At 41.4% G+C, this 27,845-nt stretch overlaps 1 protein-coding gene across 3 annotated transcripts in view; it reads right to left on the bottom strand.

The window, feature by feature from the left end:
• SRPX (sushi repeat containing protein X-linked) overlaps nt 1-27,845 on the bottom strand; it is a 52,142-nt gene that overhangs the window by 11,027 nt on the left and 13,270 nt on the right. For 2 of the 3 annotated variants that reach the window (XM_065070350.1, XM_021286548.2), the window contains exons 2-4: nt 10,164-10,223; nt 3,793-3,984; nt 3,027-3,203 (exon numbers count right to left, since the gene is read on the bottom strand). In XM_065070350.1, the coding sequence (XP_064926422.1) occupies nt 3,027-3,203; nt 3,793-3,984; nt 10,164-10,223 (429 nt within the window). The remainder of the gene's footprint in view (nt 1-3,026; nt 3,204-3,792; nt 3,985-10,163; nt 10,224-27,845) is intronic. The other variant, XM_065070340.1, reaches the window with a different exon arrangement.

Below are 27,845 nucleotides of genomic sequence, written 5' to 3'. Positions count from 1 at the left end.
TAACAGATTTTAAAGCTGTCTTTTGAACTTTGTGGAGAAAAATGCTAAGTTTTCAAGTAGGTTTTAGATTTTATTTTTAAAAAACATACTTCTGAGACTGGCCATATTAACAATATCAAACAAAATTTAAAGAGCTTGTTTGCCTTTCTCATAGTTTATGAAAGACTTTTGTTTACTTGCTTGTGAATTTGGGATGACAAGAGGAAAGAAACAGGATGGTACTGAATGCCCACTGCTTGCTTATTCAACAGTCTGTATGAGACAGGTAAACAGTCTGCTGCTACGTAAATAAGCTGTTATTACTGATGGCTGATGACATTAAACGACTGCTAGAAGATAATTCAAAATACTAGTCTGTGTCAAAAGCATAAAGAGATGAAGAGACTGGAAATCATAAAAAGCGGAATGAAAAACATTGTCCTGCTCTGCCCACTCCTCCCCACAAGGCATTGCTCTGTATTTCAAAACATCTGTTATCAGGGCCTGTATAATTAATGACTCAAAGTGCAAAGCCTGTTTCAGACAACTGTACTTGGAGGCTGTTAGTGAACTACCTATCAATACAGTCTAAGGATAGGACAAAAGGATGTCTTAGCACAGTGACAGCCATTTACCACAATCTCTGTTATACAGTCATCAGAAAAATGCAACCTTTATAGAAAACAGTGACATTTTTCAGTCTTCTAAAAAATACCTATTTCAATCTATGTTACATTGCGTTAAGGATATAATTGAGATATTATTAGGGTATTGGCACTTTCAGCTGACAACCAAACCCAGCTATATGTTGATCTTTTTTAATCAAAGTTATTTCAGCAACATGAAAGATATCCTTTCCCTTATAGGAAGGGGACAGGGAAGAGAGAGGATGCTTTGTTAAGGCCAGAATACTCATGGTCTGTAAGGGTCTCTGTAAGTAACTGCTAAAACAGATCACATTTTCTTGAGTTACAAAAACTGTAATTTTTCTCCCCTTTTAATGAATAACTGTTTCAGCAATGATGTTAGCCTGATGCCTTTCCTATATGGACCTTCACTTACGCACTTTGAACCCCACATAGTTTTGTGCAAAAATGCTAAGCAGTGCAACTGCGATACAAAAGGGTAAAGTCCCTTGTTTTCAAGAGGATTATAAACTGAGGTCTGCAGTTACTTTTTCATACTTGAAGCTAATAGCTGTGGTGTCCCTACCTATTTGCAATGACATGAACTTTAGCAGCCCATGCCTATGATCACACGTAACACTCCTACTGTGCACAGTGCAACTAATCGCTTTCATGCTAAAGTAAGAAAAAAAAAGCCTCTTTGCTTTTGTATTTCATTGCTCCCCTTACCTTAGCTTTGCTCCTCAGCTGGAACTGAGATGGTCAGCCAGTTCTCTCCTGGCCACTTGTAAGCTTTTATAGACTGCAGTTCTCTGACAACTTTTCTGAACTAATAAATTACAGTAAGGAATTTGTGTTCAAGCGCAAACTGCATGATACTGTATAGGGTCACATCTGGTCACCCCCCCCCCCCGAAAAAAAAAAAACAAAAAACCAAAATAAACACCCCACATGTCTGTCCTACCTATCAAGAGGTCAAAAGATAACCTTATTAAACAACTTGCCAAATGCATAACTCACTATTTGCATATAGGCACTGTGTGCACGCAAGGTGTGAAGGGGTCTTCTCTACACTATGTGGTATTACTTTTACTGGGTTACTTGGGACTTGCACACATACTCTATGCAACAGCTATTCTGCTCTTTCGGAATCAAAAAGAGGCGTTAGTGCTAACTTGGCTTCTTTTTTTGCTTAAGATGCTTACTCTACTCAGCAAGACAGCATTCTCTGTAATAAGCACCCCATCGCTGCAAACAAACGAGGTTCTGAAACTGCCAGGAAATACAAAGACAACATTTTATCATTTTCAGACTTAAAAGGGTTTGTTTTTCTGCCTCTGCCCACACCAAGGAGAAGGACAAGGCTTGTTTTTGTAAATAAAAACAACAGACACCACGAGCAATCTAGACCTAAGCAGCAGGGTCATTTTTACATTTGTACAACACTAAGTAACAAGAAACCTGAATAAAATTCTACAAATGTCAGGCCACAGCGGAGAGACTCCAAGGCCATTTGCTAACCTAGACTGAGCCACAGGCATTCTGAGGAAAACCAAGTTATCATACACAGAAAACACTGAGCACAAATACTCTACCACCCACAACCTTAAATTACTGGTAGCCAATTCAGAGAGCCAAAAAATATTTTCCTTTGTGGGTGGCTTCTGAACCTTTCATCACAGACTTCCCAGAAACAAGAACAGCAGCTGAGACTTCACTATCTGCTGAAATCTCATTACTAGGAAGGAAAGGTGAATATAAATATTTGTTTATCTCTCTTTTGATTTATGTCTATAAAAATAATTATTCCGGCTGAGGTTTCTGGGAGACTCTCCACTATGTAATGAAAATTTCTGGCATAACTAATGCGAACTAGGCTGAAATGTAGCTTAGCCCACTGCAACTGTGCTGTGACTACAATCCACTCATATTCCCTGTATATATTTGGAAGTCATGATCCCAAGAAAGAAAAGCAACAGGGGAGGTCAGACAAAGGGGTTTGCTTCAAACCTGTTTTATCATTAAGTTGCAGACAGCACAACAGGCTCCAGCGCAGAAAACATACTAGAAGAGCAGCACAGTAATTACAGACTACCAGCAGGTCACCCAGGAGATCAAGGAAAGCTTTTAGAAGCATGGTCAAGCACTGACCGCTTACACCAGCCTGATTTTTATTGCAGCAATAATGCTTGGAGCTGACAGCTTACATGTAAGGAAGGCCATCACTTCGGACTGAAAGTACTAAGTGTACTAAGCGAGAGACAGAGAGCACTCTGTATCCCTTGGAAAACTGCTCTCTGCTTCCTCAAAAGGGACAGTCGCATTTTCTCCCCAGGAACTGCACAAAAAAGCATACTGAAATTCATTTGAGGGACCTCAAGATGTAGACTTTCCAGGATGCAGACCAACCATCCTACTCACCAACGCAGGACGCTGGCCGGCCACTCCAAACTTTGTTGTCCATGCACGTCACTATACGGTCGCCTTTCAGCTGGTACCCTGGTGAACAGTAGTACTCACACCTGGAGCCAAAGTAGGCACCGTCTAAACACTTGAAGCCCCCATTGGTCGGCATGGACAGGGTGGGACAGCGTTTTTCTGGAACAGAAAACAAAAGTTTCTGGCAACCTCTTATTGTCCTTTAGAGAATTGTGAACATGGGTATTTCACAGAAATAAAGATGCAGCTAGCAAACAACAAGTGGGAGAAAGTCATGTTCTACATGAGGTTTTTCACACTGATCTTATTAGCTGTATTTCAAATTTAACTTTACAGACACAGTGGCCTAATATAATATTTATGAGAAGAAGCTGATGAGTACCTATTCCTTTCTTGTCAAAAAATGCTTTACTGCAGGAACCCACTTAGACACCTGACACAAATTGTCTCAGCTTATAAAATCCAAGACGGGATGTATTTTAAAGCAGCTTTGTCACTCTGTCACAAAACTATTCCTACATTCATAAAACATCCCATGTGCCAAGAGTATTTGTACCAGTCACAACACTTACCATGCCATGTACCACTCTAAGATCCTTACCAACAAGCCCATCTACATACCCAAGTATATTGTCAATGTTTAAAATGCCAATTACCACCCAAAGCTCATTGTTTCATGCGCAAATGGAGTTTATCATCTGTTAAACCTGTGGCGCAAGCCACACACATAGATTTCATAGCCACTTACGTTTGCACAGCACTTTCCCAGACCAGCGTTTGCTTGACTGACAAATTAGCTGCTGAGGGCCATGCAGTTCGTAGCCTTTTTGACAGCGAATATCACATCTTGTCCCCAATACATTCTTGTAGTATTGCCCTTGAGGTGTCCTGCAGTTCGCATAGCCATGTTTCACCTTAATGGGGGAGCACCACGGCGTTTCTAGCACAGAGGACAAAAAACCACACATAGTATTTCGCAAAATGTAAAAGGTCAGACACGAATATAAAATTACTTTCTTTATTCAAGGTCACAGAGAAAAAACGGAAAAAAAGTCTTACTTAAAAAGCCACCAATCCTCAAAGTGGAGAAGTAACACTGCAGCAAGGTGCACTATGTCTTCTACATCAGAAGGTCAGCCCTTCAAAGACTGGCAGCTCTTTTTTACTACTAACATTAAAGACAGTAGCCATTAGAGTGTGGGGCGTAGAGGGGCGGGGGGGTGCTCTATGGTTTTTGTCCATGGAATAAGTGTGCCACCATGTGGACTGTTTGATGACAACCGGACCTTTTTTTCCTCTCTTGTTTTTAAACGGATACATCTAACTTCTCTTTAGGAATGCAAGTCTGCATTTAGGAACCCCTTTGGTCTAGCTGTAGTTGTAATCTTTGCAACATTTAGCTCTCACGCTGCCCATTTAAATAAAAACATGTTCCATAATAACACGTGCAGAAAAAGACACTGCCCTGGCTGAACTCTGATAGTTCAAGCTCTCCCACAGTTAGAAAGGATGTGACTTATATAAAATCACCTTACCAATACAATACGTCAAGCCTGTCTGCACACATCCTCCATGTGTCAGAACAACCACTCAGGGTTTAAGTACAGCTCCAGTTCTGTAAAGTTACTTGGCAAGTTAGGAACCAGGATTAAGGCTGAACTGGAACTCGTGAAGGGTGCTAGAACAGCAGCTCCCTCACTGTTCTCAGCGGTTCTGCAGTGCCACACTGTAACATTCAAATAGCCTTCTACCAGCAAATGGGCACAAAACCATTACCACGATTAAATCTGAAGGCGAGTGTCCAATCCAACAGACTAAGTGAAGAGCTTTCGAGCAAGATCTGACCTTATTCCTCTATTTTTGGTAGTCATTTGCAGCTGCCGAGTGCAACATGCATTCAGGCAGAATGTGTGCTCTTGACAGCGCAAACCCCTGCACTTCCTACAGTTAAATCCTTCAGAGAGTGCCACTGTTCGTTCATAAGCATGCTATATCGTTAGCACACATCCAGAAAAGGGAACTCGAGCTGCAGAAATTTCAGTCCAGTTCTAGATGCTCTCAAAGGCCTGGACTTCATGTGTTGTACTCTTCATCTGCAAAGACGCGTGGATGACTCACCTTTTCTTAATATCATGGACATGCAGCCTAAAGTATGAGAACTACCTTCTAATTGCTCCCGGATGCAGGTCAGTAACATGGATGGATCTGCCAAGTCAGAGGAGAACCGGAATTTGGCTGAGACTTCATGGCTACTGTTCTGACCGGGCCCAAGGGAAAAAGGGAATCACATGGACATCAAACTGAACGTTTAATAACTGCTCAGGGCTACCCTTTAAAATACTGCTCAGTATACAGGTACCACCTTGTGAGGCTTTAACACCATACTGTGATACCGATGTATTAGAGATTTCCCCTTCCCAGCCAAAGCTTTAAAATATTTGTTTAGCTTTGACAACAGGGTGCACCAAGAAAGCTGCACTTTTTCTGCAGCAGGCAGCTCCTTGGTAGGGAGAAAGCAGGAGGGATTGGAAGGCAAAAAGAGAAAGATGGCAGGTCCTGAAATCCTGTGTGACTAAGTATGACATGTGGGAGGTACATGACAAAACTTCCAAAGTCTGCAAGAAAGATGGGAAAATAGCCCCAAACAAACAAAACACAAAGAGTTTTAGCCTTCATCCTTACAAAGTCACAGGACACATTTAAAAATAATTTCTCACTCATCTTTGGCAGATGTTCACTTCTAGTTCTTAATTCCTATAGTTACTATGTACATTTTTCTACACTATTTGGATCAGCTACATAAATAAATTTACAAATATCAATACAGCCTTTTGCACCTACATTTTGCTGTGCTGGTCCCAAATCAACACAAATAGCATCTGAGGACTAAAATCAGAGACTAATTGTCAAGCTTTTGACTAAACCAAGTTCCTCTAACTAGTCTGTTTCTGAAGCAGTCATCTTGTGCTGTGACATGCTTATTTTTGTATTTCCCTAATACATACAAAAGCCCTTTACAAAGAACAGTAAGCAGCGTTATTCCCAGTGTCACCAAATACACAGAAACTGAGGCACGGGAAAGGAGCCAACCAGCCTCACAGCAGGATAGTGGCAGAGGGCAGTTCAGCTTTTTGGCTCAGCCACCTAATCATCCCACCTCTGCTTTGCCTACCTACGGTCCTGTTTTCTAGAAGCACTGAACGTCAAATACAGCCTGCACTATTTACCTCACAATTATGAAAAAGTAGTTTGGTGAAGAGTGTTTTCTGCGTGTTTGTGGTGGTTTTTATGGTTTGGGGTTTTTGTGTGTGTGTTTTCTTTTGTGGGTTGTTTGTTTGTTTGTTTTGGTGATGGTTGTTTTGGGGTGGGGTTTTTTGTTTGTTTGTTTTTAGAACTATTGCCTGTCCTTCACCCTAATCTATATCCCTCATTACCAAAAGACATTTAAAAAAACAAACCAAAAAAACATCAACTGACTTAGGCCACTTTGTTGAAGGGCTGTATCACAGTGGCTCACATTTTTCATTCTTGCTGTGAACCAAATTAAAACTGAGAGAGTGCGTGAGGAGTGAGAGCTGATAGGAGAAGTCAACCAGATACTGATGAAGGAATAGGTGAGGACGGCACCCACCTCTGCAGCCTCCAGCGCTGCCGGCCCCATTGCCACTGCTGCAGTCTCAGGCATCATCTCTGACCTCTTTCTGGGGGAAGCCCTGCACATTGGTTTCACAGAGGCAGACTTTGCCTCATTCCCCTCCTGGAGAAAGCTGCTTCCTCCTCCTGACCTAACAACAGCTTCTCCAGAATCTCCCCTTCAGTGGTTTCATCCCCCAAATTTCCAATTTTTCTGCCCCGCTTGTTCTTCTCATGCCTTGAGACCCTAAACTTCATTTTCATTTATTTCTTTTCAATTATGAAAAAAAAAAAGCAAGTTTTTCCCACTTGTTGTAGGACCACCTTAACTAAGGAGGTGGCCTCATGTTTTCTGCAGAAGGGTTTAAACCTGAAGTTACTAGGAGAACACTGACTGAAGGGGCATGAAAGGGGAGATGAGGACTCAGGTACACTGAGCTTTTGCCACAGCCAGCTAGGTTAACCCTTCAGCAAATCTGTTCAAGATATTTATGCCTGAGGTTTTCCACATATATGAGGTACATATGTACATGGCTGATTTCCTTTGTAAAGGGTGTTAAGACACTTTGCAACATGATCAAGAGGCTAATAAAAAAAAAAAAGCCAAGCAGCTGTTTCAATGTATTGAAAATTGCCCGAGTTTTTCTGCAAATTTTTGTGGTTTTATAAACATGCTTGCCTTGAGTAAACAGCTGCACATATATTTTTTTTTTTTTAAAAGGCTAACAGCTAAGAAATACAGTTTAATGAACAAACAGCACACTGAAAAAGCCTTTCTTGTAGTGCTGTTGCAGCTCCAATGGTCTACAGAAAGAAACAAAGCAAGGCTCCTAGAGAGAAGTAATATATCTTTTACCGGACCAAATGATACTGTCAGGAAGAAAAACAAAACCAGACAAGCTTTTGGATGCAGATAACTTGAAGAGCTTAGGAGGAACATCTGTTTGATCTAAAACATTATTATGCTTACTCTAGAACTGAATGTGATTAGAGGAAAGTGGGTGAGGCAGGGCTTATAAGGGGGCAAATATCTGAGTCTAGACCAAGTGATACCACTGAAAAAAACTCCAGCCAATTTGAAAAGCTTATGTGCCTGAAAGCACATCAAATGATACAACAAAGTTTTAGATCAAAGTTTGTTTATTTTTAAGTGAAGGCAAATATTTGTTTTCAAAGGCTAAGCAGCTACATGGAGTATTTATAGAATATTAGAGCTGGATGGGGCCCTGAGAGGTCACACAAGCTCCTCCTTGCCTCAAGGCAAGATTAGCCGTGTTCCTGAAGGCTTGGGGGATAAGAAAAGCTACACGTTTCCCAGGCACCTTTTCTGGAGTTCCACCATCCATACTGGGCTCTGTTCACCTAACTGAAATTTGAGTTTTTAGGTACTGGAATCTACGTAGTTTTTCTGTTCAACAGAAAGCGTGCACCATTCCTCAGCGATACACAGGGGCTGCTGTGTTCGGGAAGCCTTTCCTCATCAAATACGATCTGAGTCCGCCTTGCCAACTGGCAGGAAGGAAAGCATTTTTCAGAGCATGGTTTCCCCAAAGCCCTCAGTCCTGTTTAAACACCAGCCGCAGCTGAGCATTTCCTTCAGAAGCAGCATGCAAAGTGACAGGTTGTGCTGCTGCTCGCTGGTACACCAGCCAACAGAGTGGAGGGTTCACCAGGGAGGAAGGGAAAAACTCTTTAAAAATGCCGTGGGCACAGAAAGTCTCAGCGATGTTTCTTTGGAAAGCTGAGCTAGTTGAAAAACATCCAGATAACGACAAAAGGGTTTGGTAGGAGGTCAAATCACCCCCAATAAACTGCAATGTTTTGTTTGCAGATGCTAAAGAGGATGGATTTGTGTGTTCACTTGCACTGTTTACTGTGTATATGTGCAAAGAAGGAACAACACTGCTTATGTATGTTAACATCAGTTAGGGAAATTCATTTAGTTATGTGTTACTGGGAAGTTTTATTTACTAAGCTATATGCCACACCCAAAATGCTGGACTGCACGTTTAAGGAGAAGCTCTGAACGTAGCTACTCAGCTCATTTTTACTTGCTTTGTCTTTCTCCACTCCCTTCCCCCCAATACCAACCTAAATAAGTATGCTAATGAAGAGTGAGCCTTTTCTATGCCAACGCTTTATACTCTTACATTCACATTGTCCCGTTTTCAGCATTTGGCAGTAGCGCTTCCAAACTCAGGGCAGTATTTAATATCTGCGTGAATGAGTCATTATGTTTCACTTATCCTGGTGACATTTTGGCTGACATGAGTATAATCCATTTTGGACCACCATATAAAAGGAATTTATACAGAATCTCCATTTTAACTACTTGCCTGCCCTGGCATGAACTGGCACTGATTTATCTTCATGATCTCTGGAATTCTTTATCTATGTGTCTTCACAGGGTTACACATTAAAAGGTAAATAAAAATGAGTTTACCCAACTAAAGCTTTAAAGAAATATTTCTGCATGTGTTTGAAAGCAAAATTTCATGCTGAAGTATTTTACTGGGAGGAACCTAAGACATTTACGAAAACAGCAACATAGCCATCACATCTGTGCTTTCCTCTTTGTTGTTAATAAATGTCTGAATTACTTTATGACTTACCTCTTATAAAGCCCATTGACTCTTCGCAGAGAATCAATAACATACAACTCAGCGCCAATGCCCAATATTTTCAAGTAATCAAAATTACTGCATTACAATTCTAGCATGACTGTAGATTAGCTTACTAAAAAGAAGCACAGTTACCATTTGAAGCGACAAATTAAATGCAAAGTTTCTTTACTGTCTGGGCTTCTGAGGGATTTTGGCCGAGGAGAGGGGTATTGAGACAGCAGCAGACTTTTTAAGAAAACAGACATAGTAAATGAGAGATTTACCAATAAAATCAAAAAACTTCTCAGTCTTGCTAAATGGCAAAATCTAGAATATGGAAGAAACCCCAAATTTGCTTTATAAATACCCAAATACATTCACTCTTTCATAAAGCTACATAACTTGTTTTAGAATGTACCTGTTCATTTGTTAAACACACTTTGCATTTCAGGTTGCAGGTTAACCCAAAATGCAAACAATTTTACAGAAAAAAAAGCCATGAAAATCAAGTTCTCTTGCATGTACTTCTATACATTACCATCAACAGACACAGGTTTTGAGTTAGCTTTTCTTTGATGGTTTTGTTAGGATGTATTAAGAAGAAAGAGAAGCTCTTCCTGGATTTTCATGATTTAACAGTCTGATCTTCCAAGAGCAAAGGCAGTGCAAAAAGTTACTTACTCAGGTGCATACAAGAGTGGTGATCAGCACTTGGGCTAATTTCCATTGTTAAAAGGGGGAGAAATTAAAACCTGATCTAAAAATCCATGAGAAAAAGCATGGAGCTGGATCTCCAAGATTTTATAACCCATGAAAAGAAAGAGAAAGAAGCTTTCTCTTAGCAACCAGCTGATCCTCTTTAGCATATAAGCAAAGCATTCACCTTTATATCTATTGCGCGCATACACATCTTCGTCATCTTCAAGGGCTGAATATCCCGATCCTACAATACAAAATAGAGAAAAAGAACTGCAGCAAGAAAGGAAACATAAATTAAGAATATAAGAAAGTTTTGCAAAAAGACATGCAAGATTAAAATGCCACAATCTATGCAATGCCATCAGCACAGGCTTCTCTGAAAGCTCAAATTCATAGCGGACCCAGTTTATAGTGAATTTGGAAGGGGCAAATTGATTTGATAATCAAGTGAAATAGAAAAATCACTCTCATTGCTCTCAGAGCACTTTCAAGCAATGCCATGTTGCACATGTAAAGTCACAGCTCCTCTGCTACGGAAAGCCCATCAATCATGAAGTTCATCTATTGAGCAGAGAGAGCAGAGGAGGTACAGGTGAAGGAGGACATCAAAGGTTTCACTATAAAGTGGTTCCATAGTGTCAGTGGCTGTTAACAGCCATCAGGCCAAACAGCAGAAGTAAAGTGTGCATAATTTGAGAACAACCCTTGTTTACAACCTGTATGATCTTCATACCAAGAACAAAACATGGAGGTACGTTACCTGCAAACACAAGTTACACTCAAATCAAACCCAGAGTTTGATATCATGCAGTCTTCTGGGGTTCTTCAAAATAAAGAGATGGATAGTATAGCCCTGTACTTTTAAAGACCTGTGCAACAACTATAAGCTTACAATAAAGGCAAAAATTGCTTTTGAAAATCAGAAATCATCTGGAGCACCACCATTCAAGTAATTAATCAATAAAACATGGTGCTTGGTAAGAAGGCCTTCAAAATATCCTTAAGCAACATTTATTTGAGCTCAGCAGGTTCAGAGCATGAAGTCTAGTCTAAATTCTAGATAAGTCTTCTCCACTAAAAAGGGCTCATACAGATCTCTCTGAGAAATCTTTCTAAAAATCTGACATGCAAGAGGTAGGTACTAAGCTGGTTCAGCACAACAGTACAGGAGCTTCTCCCGCATGTTATTTCAAATTACAGCTATGGAGATATTTCACCACCATTTGTTGAGGTCTGTGACCATAGCCTGTACAAGCTGCTGCTTAAAGTTAGGCTAAATTAAACAATTAAGGTGCCTCAATAAGCTACTAATTTCATGTGCAAAGCACACAATTTTCTGCAGCAATCAAACCCAACAGACATTAATGGTTAGGATGACTTAGCATAAGGATAAAAGAGCCACCAAAACAATGTTTGTCTCCCCAGAATTACTGTCAGCATCTGTCAACAGATTCCACTTATAAAAACCAAAATAAACTGCCCAGAAGCCAGTGAAACTTTACTTCTTACAGTCTCAGGAAAACCCAGCCCGTGTATCTGCAGCTGCTCTACAGGAGTAGCTTCAGTGCATAGGATCTGTCTATAGAAGAGCAGTGCCCTCCACAGCATCAGATGCAGCTCTGCTTGCAAAGGTTTGGACCGCTTGAAGAAGAGACTCTGCATCTCCCGTGACCCTTCTCACCATGTCACTTGCACACCGGGCACTAGTGCCGCTGACCCAGGACCAGCCCACAGCACTCAGCAGTGCCTACCGGGAACTGCAGGGAATTGAGAGAAGTGTGTGCTCCATGTCAGACCAAAGCCTTGCACCAAAACTACAGCTACATGAACCATTCAGGCTCCCGCATGTGAAAAATCAAGAGGGTCGTGTCCACTTCTACCATAAAGTAGTAAACCCCTCACAATCCACCTTAGACCCAATTCAAAGCTTGCTCTGATCACCAGGAATCCTCCTGACAGTTTTTAGAGAGCTTCAAGCTGGGACCTGATGAAGTGAATTCTGAACAGCTTCTCTCCTGAAATCATGGACTTTATGTACAGCACAGGCTTCCTATCACTTAAAAGCCATTTCTCTGGATTATTTTATATTTATTGTTGTGGTTGAATTCTTTATGCCTAAACACCGGTATCTGAAAAATTTCTCCACATACAAGTGTTAAACTTTTTTGCACTTGAAGTCTGACTGTATAACATAAAGAGAAAACTGCAATCCACAAGGACTTTATGGAGACCTTGATGTGTAAATTAACACCTCTCTAAGCATCAATTATTCTGTCAGAAATCAGGATACTCAGCTAATGACTCAGTTTGAGGATTATAAAACTGTTGTGTCCGTGTTTTCATTCTTAATTGTCCAAGTTTTACTGTGCAGCAACTTTAGCATTTAAATATCAGTTAATGTTAGAGCTATGTGACATCTTACATATTTACCGTTCCTTAGACAAGAAATAATTCAACGCTTTTGATTGTCTTCTAACAAAAATTGGCATTGAAGAGTTATTCACTGCTCTTGCCATGAATCAAGGCTCTGCTGATGGAGATCAACATCTTCTGTTTCCAGCTCATTTTCTAGCTCAAAATGAGAAGAAAGGTTTGTTTCCTAACAAGGAATCATTACAGTTAATAACCACAAAAGGCCTGGCTCAAGGAACCATGTGAGAGGTTGTGTTTGCGCTACCCTGGGAGGGTCTCCCTTCCTCCTGCTTTTCCATGGGCTTTCCTCACAGAGAGCCCAATGGCTGACGCCAGGCCTCAGCACACGCACATTGCTCCGACAGACCTGTCCTTACCATGCCAGGCACCGTCCCACTTCGGCAGATGGCTTCTGTCCCGGTGGCCATGAGGCCCGACCTGGCACCTCATTCCCCACTGATGCCACCCCATGAGTGATCCTGAGCGAATAGCCCTTTCATCTCCATCTTCTCGGCCACAAAACAAAGTATTTATCCTTTTCATATGTTCAAAATGAGCTACCAAGCCACGTAAGGACAAAGCATTGTTCTGTGTTCAAAGTGCTAAATTTATCACAGCACAAAAAATGGGTATTTGAGAAGGAACGACAAGAACAAGGGCTTTACAGATTTCTGACATAACGGTTCAGGGTATAGCAGGTTCCTGCAAAAAACAGCTGTTGATTTTGTTCTGGTAGATCACAAGCAAAACCCTCAAAACAATACTTGCATTTTAAGATCAATCTATTAATCTATGGACTTAGAATATTCTGTTTATGTTGGGAAAAAAGATTTCTTCATTAGCAAAATAGTCACTACATAGGATAAATAGGAAAGCTTTCTCTTCACATTTCGTTAGGGCATAGAGTTTTAATGAAACTACACACTCCTTCTCTGGAGACATTCAAGACCTGCCTGGATGCCTTCCTGTGTAATCTCATCTGGGTGTTCCTGATCTGGCAGAGGGATTGGACTAGATGATCTTTTGAGGTCCCTTCCAATCCCTAACATTCTGTGATTCTGTGATAACCTAGTAGAAAACAGATAGCAGTGTCTGTCAGCATTAACCTAATGGTCTGTGGCAAATTAATAAATCCAGGGATACAACTGGCAGACAGGGCAGGAGAAGCTGTGACAGTAAGCTAGTAAGCCTTCTCTCCAGACAGGAATGGCAGACCTGGTTATCCAAGTCAGAGAAGGCAAAGGCAAGGACTGGGAGAACGAAGAACTGCTCGCAGTAGGAGATCATGTTTGAGACCACCTAAGGAACCTGAAGATGCACAAGTCCAGGAGCACCTGATGAGATGTATGCATGGGTCCTGAGGGAACTGGCAGACGAAGTTGCTAAGCCACCATCCATCATATTTGAGAAGTTCTGGCAGTCCAGTGAAGTTCCCACTGACTGGAAAAGGGGAAACATAAACCCCATTTTTAAAAGGGAAAAAAGGAAGAACTGGAGAACTACAGGGCAGTCTCATCTCTGTGCCTGGTAAGACCATGGTGCAGATTCTCCTGAAAACTATGCTAAGGCACATGGAAAATAAGGAGGTGTCCTGGTTTTGTTAAAAACAAGACCAGTTCTCTTTTAGTGATTTTTCCTTTCAGCTAAGTTCTTCTAAGTACCTCCATGTTTTTTTGACACTGTGCTGCAGACTGATAAAAGTGACCAATGGAATGCCAAAGAAGCTCATGTTTAGATTTATTGCTATGACAGCCAAGAATTCTGACAAAATTTCGCATGTTCCGTCACAAGAGGGTTATGTTTGCAAGGAGGGGCAGACAGAACAGGTGATTAAAACTGACCAACTAAGTATTCCATCCCATCCACATCATACACCCTATAAATGAGGGAGATCACAAGGGTCTCAATCTCTTCAACTATGGCCGGAACCTGAAGAGCAGCCTGCCAGTGATGCCTGCAAATCCAAGGCCTGAGACCCTGTATCCCTGAATCCAGGTTCGATTTGCTGTAAAGTCCCGCCCAGGACTTCTGGGTGCCTGCCATGCAGCCGCTGCAGCCATGCCAGCTCCATCCACCACAGGAGGGGTTAAACGCTGCTACATGGCATATTCAAGATTTGGTTTTGTATATTTTGTATTATATTCTCTGTTTATTAGCAGCATTAGTAAACCATTTAAAATCTTTCCAACTTGAAGTCTCTCTCCCTTTTTCCTTCCTATCACCTTTCCTTAGCAAGGACTTTTTCTTATGAGGAGAGGGTAGAGGGCTTATTGTCACCTTGCGATTAAACCTTGACAGGGGGTTATTGGTAACTGCCAACATGTCTTCACTACAGGCAAATCATGTCTGAAAAATTTAGTGGCCTTCTACTACAGGGTTACAGTGTTGGTGGATAAGGGAAGAGCAACTGCCATCATCTACCTGGACTTGTGCAAAGTTTCTGACAGTGTCCTGTATGACATCCTTGTCTCGAAACTGGAGACATGGACTTGATGGATGGAACACTTGGTGGATAAGGAATTGGCTGGATGGTTGCACTCAAAAAGCTACAGCCATTGCTCAATGTCCAAGTGGAGACCAGTGATGAGCAGCATTTCTCAGGAGCTGGTATTGGGACCAGCGCTGTTTACCATCTTTTTTGGTGACAAAGACATTGGAACTGAGGGCACCCTCAGCAAGTTTGTCAGCAACACCAAGCTGTGTGATGCAGTCAACATGTTGGAGGGCACAGATGTCATCCAGAGGGACTCTGACAGGCTTGAGAGGTGGTCCCATGCAACCCTCATGAAGTTCAACAAGGTCAAGTGCAAGATCCTGCATATGGGTTGGGGCAATCCCAAGCAAAAATACAGGGCGGGTAGAGAATGGAATGAGAGCAGTTCTGACAAGAAGGTCTTGGGAACTTTGGTTGATGTGAAGCCGAACATGATCTGGCAATGTGCACTTGCAGCCCAGAAAGCCAGATGTATTCTGAGCTGCATTAAGAGAAGCATGACCAGCAGCTCAAGGGAGGTGATTCTGCCCATCTACTCTGCTCTTGTGAGACCCCGCCTGCAGTACTGTGTTCATCTCTGGGGCCCCCAACATAATGACTTGGACCTGCTTGAGCAAGTCCAGAGGAGGGCCATGAAGATGACCAGAGGGCTGAAGCACCTCTCCTGTGAAGGCAAGCTGAGAGAGTTGAGGTTGGAGAAGAGAAGGCTCTGAGGAGACCTTACAGCAGCCTTTCAGAACCTACAGAGGTCCTATAAGAAAGCTGGAGAGGCACTTGTAAAAAGTGTGTATAGTGATAGCACAGGGGTTAATGACTTTAAACAGAAAGAGTGTAGGTTTAGATTAGATATAAGGAAGAAATTCTTCACCATGAGGGTAGTGAGGTACTGGAACATGTTGCTCACAGAAGCTGTGGATGCCCCATCCCTGGAAGTGTTCAAGGCCCCCTGGTCTAATGGAAGATTTCCCTGCCCATGTCAGGGGAGTTGGAACTAGATGATGTTTAAGGTCCCTTCCAACCCAGGATTCTATGACACAGTAAAAATATTCATACAAGAAGAATTAATTATTAAGATAACACATTTACTTTTAGTCTTCAAACTGGCAAGCTAATGGGACACCCAGAGACACAACAGTTACCCATTTGCACAAAACCTAAGTCAGACCATTTCAGGATCAGTTTTGCCTACGTTTTGTGGTTTCCAAATCCACTCAAGTGTCCCGATGCTAGCCTTCAAGCCAATTCTCATTCAGCAAAACACTTAAGTATCTCCTGAAGTGGGCTCACTACCCTCAAGGAGACCATTTGTTTAATTCTAAACCCACTCAAAATTGATTACAGATCTTTATGTTCAACATCAAGTATCTGCTGAAGTACTGTGCTCTTACAGTACCACAATCTACACCGAATGGAGGCTGCTATTCTCAGTTTCTCATGATGGCTCCATTCCTATATTTCTAGGATCTGATTGCTGTCCCACTTGCCTGTTTGTCAGTAAGTCTGCGAAAGCTTTGAGAGAAGAGTACTTGGGTTGCTACACGAGAGTGGCAATCAATTTGTCAGTGTTTGCTGAGCCAGAGAAGGAAGACAAATGCTATCTGATTGCAGAACAAGTTTTAAGAGGACTTCTGCTGTCCCTCAGCTTTGCTCAAAACCTGACTTCAAGTATATTAATCCTTTGTGTACTGCAGATCTCTGAGCAGATAGAAAGACACCATTCCAGACAACAATATCCTAAACTTCACACCTGTCAGGCACACCAATTCAGGCCACAGCAGGCAAAACCTCTCAGATGGTTAGGTAACCTTCACAATAAAACCTTTCAGATATTATATGGTATTAACATTTAATTGGAAAACACTCTTTCCATTCTGCCTTTATTGCCTCAAATGTCTCCAGAACTAGAAAAGCTGTCAATATTTCCTTCGCCATCTTGATTCTACAAAAACCAAAAAACTGCATCTTCTCCAACCTGAAGCCAGGCATTTTCTCACTGAATCACCTAACTTTGACAAGCAGCAGCAAGGCAAGGTTTAAAATAATAATAAAAATGCACAAAGAAAAAAAAAATCAATACCAGTAGAAAACTTAGAGGTTTCCTTTGAAAAAAAATAAATAAAAATTTAAAAAATAATAAAAAAAAATTAAAGCAGCAGTAACTGAGAAACACAACGTTAAAGCCTGCAACCGCATATAAACCTTAGCAGAGTTATTCGCTGTAAGATCATCACCAGGGTCGCTGGAATTACCCACATGGACAAAGGGAACAAGGACTCTGGTATTCCATTGTCTGATGGCACTGATTATGTCAGTAATTGCACACGGGTCACACACACCAGACTCCTCTCCCCCTTGCAAAGGGTCACTTGTGCAGACGTGCTGGCAGAATCAAGGCACAAGCACTCTATAAACAGGTATGTACATGAATAACATTTAACATGCTATTGTGTTATAAATCCTTTATAACTGAGAAAAAGAAGGAATTTGGGCTATAAGAGGCAAAAGAGCTATAAAAACCTGTGGTTTGGGGTTTTTTTTCCCCCATGACTAATACAGGAATTTCTTAACTCTTTTTGAGTTGGATCAACTGAAAATAAGATACAGACAACAACAGTACAGTTCATGAAACCAACTGGAAACTTTTTACAGTTTGCTGCCCTGAGACAGGACAAGTTCGGCCACTGAAGTACAAGAATCTGCAGCACTTAGCCTGCAATAAGGGCTTTTTTCTGAACAGCAGTGTTCTCCTCTCTAGTTTAGCAGCAGGCAGACTGAAGAGTTTCATATCTACTGTACCTGCAGTCCTGCAGAATACATTAATAAAAGCTTGGATTTTTTAGGCAATACCGGTACGTACTGTAAAAATCAGCAGCTGAAGTCAATGTGTCAGTTTATGCTCTACTGAAGCTTGACGTCTTAAATACAGCACCAATTTACTTAAATACGTATTTCAGAAAAGATCACTGCATTTCAGATTTTTTGAACACTGCTGGAAAATGGAGAATGCAAAAGCCAACCCTAAAAATACAGTGATAATTTCACATTTCAGCTGCATGGCAGATTTTATAGAAGAGCCAAAAAGAAAACAAAGTGGAAAAAAAAAAAAAAAAAAGAAAAAAACCCCAAGCAACAAAAAAAACCAACCAACCAAAACCAAACAAACCCCACCAAACAATAGCTGTAATGACATCGTGTGTTGCACACACGGAAATAACATGAGCTAAATGAACTCGGATGGCATCTTCTCTGGTTTGCAGACACTGGCTACTCTCAATACCGGGAAGAAAGGAAAGGCTCGTTCCACAGGCAATCCATCTGTCCAAAACAGAGGAAAGTGGCTGGGAATTCCTCCCACGTTCAAACAGCTGATCATTTTAAGCACATGTAAGAAGACAATGACAAGTTTCCACCCGTAAGCCTGTAACATCTGGATTTAGTTCCTCCAATATTTTGCGTCACTGTTTTTCATTCCATGGTACCTGAAACCATATCAAATATACAAATTAAAATACTTAGCTCTATGTGCAGCAGATTGTAGAGCTTCTTGCAGTACAGCAGGGCTAGTTCACACTAAGACCTCAGAAGTCTGGAAGATGTACATCAGACAGCAGAAAAGGCACTAAAAATGGTCATGGCCTTCAATTAGAGGGCTTTACTTTGTGTGTAAAAATACTTGTACTCATTTTATGACGGTAGTAAACATGGAAAGGTGGGTTTTTCATCTCATTCTTTACTGGTTGAACATTATACCCCAGTTCTGCAAAGCTCATGTTTAAATACCATTGGCTTCAGCAGGATTTCAGTAGTTGTTTAAAGTTGCCAGCACGCTTGGATGTTTTGTTTCATTTGGTCTGTAAGACTTAAAACACCACCATGACAAATATGAAATTAATTTTATTACAGAAATCAAAGCAGAACAAATAAAAGACCAAAAGTGTCAGAAAAATCAATTAATAAATAGCTAGAGATATGGATTTGCCTTGAGTCTTCATACATGTGAGTTGATATAGAAATACGTCTGTATCAATGAACATATTTAAATGTAGAGAATCTAATGGCAACTGCTCATATTAAGCAGTCTTCAAAAGGCATAGTCAGTCAAAAGATAACATTTGCCCTCCTCTTTCCTCAAAGGATGTTCCCACTGGCCACACCACTTTTAAGCCTCCTGCTTGACACAATCAACTATATTTCCAACTATATTTGCAATGCACAGGATTACAAGTTCAAGCACAGATATCTGACAAACTTGTATTCAGCAAGAGTTGTACTGAACTGAGAAGTAGAGGATATCAAGAGAATCACGGCATATTCCCGAATCCAAACTCAGATCACTCATCCAGACCAAGTTAACAGTTTTTCCAGTACTCCTCTGTGCAGTTTAGTAGCCCAGATGATTAACTTCCAGAGATGTCTTGAAATTTCCCTGCCTGTATTTATGGAAATGCACACATGGATAGCACAGATTTGAGCTTCCATGCACACCCACAAGTGTCACACCACTGTTGTGCTTCCATTCCTTGCAGGTGTAAGGTCTTCCAGGCACACAAATTAATCCCATACCAAGAAGATCCCCTCAGGGCTACATACAGATTAATTCACTGTGTCTCAGTATTGATTAAGATGCAAATACCATTTTTTAAAGCACAGGTTTTAACTTGCTTTAAGGGAGATGCCTCATACAAGATTCCATCAAAGAACAGTTCTTTCAAAGTTGTCAAAATCAAAGCACAACTGAAATGTAGAACAGAAAGCTTCAGAATTAGCAAGTTCAAAAGAGGTCAGAGATGTCTCATGTTTTATGCTTTGTGAAATAAAACCTTCCAATTACACAGAAATCACTAAACTGATTAGGAAAATACAGGCAAAGTTTATTTTCCCAAAAGATAATCTCTTTCCTCCTCTCTTGCCATCTGTGACCCAATGGAACTATGAAGAATAGAATCACAGAATGGCCTGAGTTGGAAGGGACCCACAAGGACCGTAGAGCCCAGTCTGCAGCTGACACCAAGCCATGAGGGTGCTTCAAAACTGATTAATTACACATGTTGAAAAAACTATCGCTTTACATGGAAGTCAGGTGACAACATAAAACTCATTTCATGTGCTGGCAAATACCGCGTGACAAAGAAAACACTACTCCTGGCATAAGGTGTCCCATCCATTTCAATGAAATCACATATTCAGACGTAGGCAGCCATACCCGTGCACTTTACTCTCACAAAAATCAGTGGTGGGATCGACACTGCACAGACACAGAAGCTAGTGTTAGTCGAGAAAAGCTCTGTAAAGTACAATTCAACTCTGCTTCCTTTTGTATACACATGTAGATATCTTAGATACAGCAAATCCAAAGCAAAACACTTTCCACCACTGATTTTGGTTTATTGTTTTTCCTCTCCAGCCTGGCAATAACAGTGCAAGTTGTTTAAGTGGCTCTGGCTCAACCCAGGCAAAAGTCCTGTAACACGCAGCAATCAAGGGAAAAACTGGCAGCCTTAATGAGAGGCTACAGATACCTTTGCCAACACACACATACGGTCCAGGAACCTCAGTGCAGTTGTAGGCTGCTCTCACATACCTTGCTCCATTGCAAATGCATTTGCTTTTACTGTAATTGTGTGTTCAGTGTCAGGATGAGCAGTGTATCCCAATACTGCTTGCAGTACACATACAGAAAATGGCCAAAGGCCTTCAGTAGTTGTTTTTTAAATACTATTCACTTGAAGATGTAAAAAAGTAATATCCTTCATTAATATTGTGTCCTTATGGTCAATGAAAATACTGGAAATTCTGGTTTGTTCTGGATTGCTCTTGTGATGTGTCATTTTGAATGATTCAATGGGAAGTGAAGATTTATACAAATTTTGCTTAAAATGCAATTTCAGAATTGTAAAATATATATATATATATGAAAACATTTATATTTTTCAACAGAAAATTTAAGGAAAAATCTAGACAAAAAGGTGAAGCATACAGATGACAGGCCTCTGCTATGGAAATAAATTGTTGATTTCCATGGAAAAAAAAAAAACAACAGCTCTACAGGCTAATAAAGATATACTTGGGACCTGACACTGGTACATCTTCAAGAGAAATACCAGCCATCTCCTGTGTTGTTCCTTATTTCCCACATAGGCCATGTTCCCTTGACTTCTGCACAGTACAACCCACACAGTACTACAATGACACATCAAATAGATGGGCTGTGGGGGTCAAGCTGGGAGCTTGGCTCAAAGGGAAAAATCTGAACATTACATACATGAACAGTGCTCTCATGAAATGCTGATTTTCAGCATGACCACTGAGGGGGCTTTTGTTTAGACTCAATGATGAACTGAACATTGAAATAACTAAGTGCAGAGAAAGAAGAAGAAGTAAGCTTCCATGATTTTTTAAGCTGGCAAGAGAAGGCCCAAGAGCAACTGCCCTCCCATTTAAAGGACTCCACCTGATAAGGATCTTGCAACAAACTGAAATCCAGCAAAACAAAATAAAAACCCCAGAAAGACAAGTGAATGAAAGATGTGCCTGAATACATGGAATGGCAGCCAGTTATGCCACCAGGAGATCAACAGGGAGAAGGTTGGAGGAAAATGTCACCTTTGTTTGGGCCATGAGGAAATTATGTTTGATATTTGCTTAAGGAACTCTTCAATAAATAATGTTAAAAAACCTAAAGGCAGCATTTCTCTTTATGATCAGGAACAGTCACAGTACCACAGACTGTTATCAAAGAAAAGACAAAAAGCATCATGAACACTAAAATATAAATCAATTCAGGTGGAAAAAAATACATTCTTTAATCAATATGTTTAAGGAGGGTAAACACACTGCATTACACCTACACAAAACACAGCTATCACAGCTGCATACTGCATAATAATATATTTGCTATTCTGAGCATACACGTGATTTAAGTCAGAGGTTAAGTACATCAGGAAAGCAAAGTCTTCATTATTTACAGCAGCTATGGGGTTGTGCATGGAAAATACAGACAGCTCTGGATAGAGCAGAATGTGCACTGTGTGCCTGACAAACTACAAAAGGCTCTGTGAAGGCTGTCCATGCGTTGCCAATGGACATCTGTAAGCGTGACTGCTTTCTGTGCTGCTCTCACACAGCACTGTCCACCAGTGACACTCGTCTGCAGCTAAACCCGGACTCTGTCCCATCCTGTCAGACACCAGCTCATCTCAATTAGTTACGGCTTTGTCACCAGTCAAACAGACTACAATAGCCTAATCTACCTAAGTTCCAAGCAATTAAGGAAATTCCAGCTATTTTATAACCCTGCAGCACATCTCCACCTGCCCTCTGTTTTCTACGCTACCTTCTCACAGCACACCCACTGCTGACATATGTCTGATGCTTTTCTCCACAGTGGTTTAGCAGCCTGAGGTAAGAATTGACCACCTGCATCTTGCTAGCAACCTGTCCTCTTCTGCCAGGACTCTGGAGACCAGTGAGCCCTCAGAGATATGTGTGAACGGCACCCAAAGGCACTCTATTTCCAAAACTGCTTTGTTGATGGATCTTACTTACACATACTAAAAAACAGACGTGAATTTGGAGTCATGAAGAAATGATGGGCTGGCAGGGACCTCGAGAGCTTTCACCTCACTGAAAGAAAGCAACACAGGTCTGTTGCCAGCATCATCCAGCTGTGCGCACCTGGTGTCCTCTGAGTTTCCTAAGAGCTGGGATGGCTGGAGCCCTCCAGGAGACTGGATAAGCTGTGTACTGGTGAAGTCAACAGCCACCCTCCCCCAACAGCTGCACTGACTGGTCTGTCTCCAGGCTACATGAAAGGTTAAAGACCACCCCAGATGCTGGGACACAACCCTGTTCAGATGAACACACTTTGGTGCTGCTATGGTTTCCACCGCTGATGGCAGGGCACACCACCAACAGGACAGCAGATCCTGAGGACCAGCCCCAACCTGTGGCACAAACAGCTCTCACAGGACATTGCTACCTTCTATGCTAAGCAGAAGGAATTGAGGGCTTTTTTTTTTTCTTACTTTTCTCATGGAATTTATAAAATGCGGTTTATAACAAATCAAGCCTGAATTACACATGAAGCCCTACACTAACAAGGTGCTTCAGCAGCTTCTTCAATGGAGAAAGGATGGGAGGATGGGGCAGTTGCAGGCAGGTGCACCATTACACGCACTAGAATGCTGCGAGATGGGAAAGCAAACTAAAAAGTAACTAAAAAGAGGAAGAACCGCTAGCAACCACTTAAGTAAAGAATATTTAAGCTAAAAGTCTTCTTAATGACAAGTTCTAGTGGACTTCGGGATAACTTTCCAAAGGAAGAGACTGAAAACTAATCCTGATCTATTCTGAATTGGTGACAGATGGAAGAAATAGTCTTTTATTTTTTTTAAATGCTGACAGTGGAAACTGGCACATCTCAGTATCTAACTTTTAATACTACAGCACCACATACAGTGCTTTCCTCACTTCTCTTTATCCCTGAGTCATGTGTTATTTCTGAAGCTCTGCCATTTACAAAATATTTTTCAGATTTTACGAGCAGACTAAAAGAAAGGCTCCCTATGAAAAAAAAAATCTCAACTTTAAGTATCAGACACTATACCAACACTTGAAAACTAGCATCAGGAGCTGCTTGTAATCCATAGGAAACTCTCCAACGAGTTCCTAGAAAACAGAAGTGGAGTGGAAAAACACAGTTACTGACTGTGGTCTCCTCTTGCTCTTTAGTAAGTGGAGTTTCAGAAGTGATGCAGAACAACTGTAAACCTTATGCAGGCAGTGAGCTCCCTTGAGGACTCCTCCCCTGAGGACTTCTCCTTACCTTCTCTGCTTTAGTCACCACTTAGGGAAAAATACATATATCTTCTGTTGTGGCTTATTATCTTCAATGAGCTCAAGGACAACTTCTCCCCAAGTTAGCTTCAACTTGTCAAATACAACTGCAGTCCAGAAGTCTGTCGCAGCACACTTTGCACCTCACTTCCATGTGAGCAGCTTCCTTTTAGAGAAACTAGAAGCATAAACATTGGGTTACAAAGTCCCTGCTCTAGAAAATTTGTTATTTTATCCATGACGCTTACAAACACCCTGAAAACAGACAAAAGCATTAAGGGCTAACAGTATTAATACCAGAGCCCATTCTTGGAAGAAAAACAGAGACTTCTAAGGACTCCAGGACTACTCATGCTTTACTAGTGCTTTGCAAGGGTGGCATGAGGAGAAAAAGTCAGAGTTACACTAGGGAGGAAGAGCTGAAGGAACAAGTCAGAGCCATGTAGGACAGTCAGCAGGCCAAAAACTGAGCAAAGATGACAGAAAAACAGGTGGAACTTAAAAAAAAAGAGATTAAAAGGAACGTAAAATTTAATAGTAAACTAATCAATTGAAAGAAAAGTAAACAACTGCTGTGAAAACTCAGGAGATAGAAATTTAATTTATTTCTGAAGACTAGTATTAAAAACAGCCTCGAAGCAAACAGTATTTAATACGCAGTTCATAGCCAAAAGCACAGAAGTTGAATAAACCAACTGATGAGAACTAGCTTGCTCGCTTAGTTTAAAACACTAAATGTTAATCATATCCTATGGCAGACTCAAAAGTTATTTGCTACAGCCAGCATAAAATAATGCTGATTACATTTTAAAGGAACATTTGAGATTCTCTCTCCAAGCCCTCGCTCATTATTCATTAATATTCATGTTGGTGGCAACTCCCAATTGGAAGGATATTCTCCAAGTTCTCACTTCCATTGAAAAGAAGAGGGTAAACAAGTTTCCTTCTGAAAGAATGGTTACCAAGGTCATTTGTAAAGATACTGGCTTAGATGCTCCAGTTTCACTAATGATATATGCATATCACAACAGTCACAAGAATATTACATAAAAATACACTGTATTGATGGCTTTTAACACAAGAAACTTTGATCTTTTGGCAATTCTTTTAAATTTTATCTGCTGAAATTAACATGATTTGTGAGAAGCATTATCTTTATATTAATATATATAAATAACCTTAACCAAAGACAATGCTCAGAAACTTCAAATGCCGTAAGCTAGAAAGTAAATTAAAATAAATCAACATAAAACTAAATTTTGTCAGTCTTTGGAACTCTAAATACTGGTTGAAGGTAAAGCAAAACCTGGCAATACCAAAATAATAACTTAAACAAAATGAATGACCCCAATGCACCAAAGCCACCTTTCCAGAATTACACCCTGCTCCTTCAGGAGGGGGAAAAGGGCAGTGAAAATCCACTGCCACTACCAGAAACAGCAGAGGTGACTGGAGCACCTTAAGTGGGATCCTAAAGAAACCTTTTTGGAGATAAGAGGAACCTGTGGCCAACCAGAAGGTTTTTTCAAAAGGTATGAGCTTGAAGACAGAATGGAAACATTATTTTCCCTAGTCCCTGCAGTAAACCCCAATGGCTTCTCCCTTGGTGACCCAGTCCCAGCTTCAGCAGAGCCCCTGGTGCCGCTCGGTCAGGCAGAACGTGATCCAGCAGATCACAGAATGTCTGAGGTCAGAAGGGACCTCTGGAGATCATCTATTCCAACCCATCTGCTAAAGCAGGTTCACCTACAGCAGATCGCACAGGAATGTGTCCAGGCGGGTTTTGAATGTCTCCAGAGAAGGCGACTCCACAACCTCTCTGGGCAGCCTGTTCCAGTGCTCTGGCACCCTCAAAATAAAGAAGGAAGGAAGCAAAAACCATAAGCACATCTCCAGCTAGTGCAGGGCAACAGAGACGCTGACCATACATCCCTTATTCTCTTCTCCTCCTGCCTGCACCACACCATTACCAAATATCCAGCAGCACCCCCTCCCTTCTCCCCACCCCTCTCATCCTGCCAGGCCAGGAGTAGATACCGAGAGGCTGTGGCCAGCACCACAGTCCTCAGCAAGAAAGATGTTGCTCTGTCTCCTTCAGCTCCTGGAAACGCAGCAGCAGGTCCAACCCCAACCTTGACACCAGGACAGAGTACACTAGGAAGCAGCAGGGCTGATAAGCAAGGAAATAGGAAATTGTGCTGTATTTAGTGCAGCCACGTTTCCTAATGTTGGCCATGCTCTGGATCCCTTTCATTAAGGAGAGGCTGATGCCCAGCATTGATGAACAACACCTGGCAGAAGTTACCAGCTCCAGCAAGCAAGCTGGCTGACAGCTTTGAATTACCGAGGCTGGGGTTCACTTAACATAATTAAGATATAATCCTTTAATAGCCAGTTCTATTAATTTTAGTTGTTCATGAAGGCAGTTTAGTACTGAGAAATTACTCGGTTTTCACAAATATCCTGAAGATGGTCACTAGAAGCTCTCAGAAAAAAAAAACCAAGCCAAACTCGTAGCAGAACAGATGTTTTTAAACAACAGATTTACAGGTTCACTTGCATTCTTCCCACACCAAGTTTCTTCTGAGTGTCAAAGTATTATGCTATTCAAAGAAGCTGGGGACATACAGCAAAGATCAGTTGTTATGTCTTATAAAGAGGGGACAGGGATGCCATTGTATTTCTCACTGTGTCCTCTTCACAGAAGCATCAAAGTTTGAAAAACTGCCTCATTTCAGGGATTGTCATTAAAGGCAGACCAACAATCTGTATGTTTGTCATACAGACCAGACATATGGATGTAAAAAGGGAGCATGTTGAATACACTGGGAGAAAAAATAACAATCCACACAAAAAGTACTAAGCTAGTGATAATTCTCACAGAAACATGAAACCATCTCTTATATTGTTGCTAAGAAATAATACACTGTAAATAATGTGGAATTTAACCCAAAATCCAGCTGGAGGTCAAACATATGAGATGCATCACTCCTGGTAATACAGACCAGCTCCTACCCCACCAGCCCCTTGCCTGGCGGGGCCCCGGCCAGGCCCTGGAGCTGCCCTGTCCCTGCAGTGGGAGCGGGTCCCCATCCCAGCTCTGCTCCTGCCTCCGGGCATGGTGGGACGGGGCTGGTGGGAGAGACCCAACCCTGAGGTCTTCTACGTAGAAATGAGGCATCTGAAAGCCTACTGCACCCCTCCTTTTTTTTTAATAATTGAAAAATATTCACGCCAGCTTTATATGCCTCTCAACCAAACATGGTGTTTCACAGAAAACAAAACAAAAATATCTTTTCAGGAGTGGAGCCTGTACAGCTTCTGGGAAAAGCCTTAATGATTTGGACCACCCAGACAAAAACAAAACAAAAAACAAACAAAAATATCAGGTTCCCAGGTTCCTCAATTTAATTCTCTAGCCTTCCACTCATGATTTCACATGGATTTCTGCTGCAGACAGACCAAATAATAACCAATGAGTCCATCTATTTGCCTATCTACAAACATGCTTTTGAGTCTTGTTGATTTATTTCCATCATTTAAAATTTCTCTTCTTTCCTAGAAAATTTTACTATGATAGGCAAAATTGGAAGTATACTGTACGGTCACTTCCGCAATGGGATGGGTCTTGTGTGCAAAATACAAGCAGCATTACTCTCCCACTGTTTATATACAGCCCTGTACCAGCTTTTTCCTCCAAGGAAAATGGGACGCTACAACGAGCAGGAGCTCCTAGCAGAACGCAAGGGGTTACACAGGCTGGACGTGGCGGCTACTCAGTCATTCGCCTCTCACCGCTCTGCTCCTCTGCAGTGGACAAGCTCTTCAGCATCTCCTGTTTGCAAAGGCACCAGTTCAACAAGCCTGAGGCAAGTCAACATTTCCCAGTAAGAAATCCAGCCAAGGGCAACCTCCAGCAAGATCTGACAATAAGTTCTCTGGTGCCAGCTCCCTCATCCAGCCAACTCTGAAAACAGAAACCGTGTTCTGGGAAAAGGCAGCTATATTACAGGTCATTTCAACCATCCCTCAACAACCCTTCACCTCAGCAAGAAGCTGTCGGCAGGACCAGTCCATCAGCCAGCTCCCCAGTGGAAAGCTTGCTCCAGCTTCCAAAAACTTTAA

Source organism: Columba livia, chromosome 1, assembly GCF_036013475.1.
Source record: "Columba livia isolate bColLiv1 breed racing homer chromosome 1, bColLiv1.pat.W.v2, whole genome shotgun sequence".
Taxonomy (NCBI): domain Eukaryota; kingdom Metazoa; phylum Chordata; class Aves; order Columbiformes; family Columbidae; genus Columba; species Columba livia.
The sequence above is the reverse complement of the archived record's forward strand: the minus strand, read 5'-3'. Positions and strand labels throughout refer to the sequence as shown.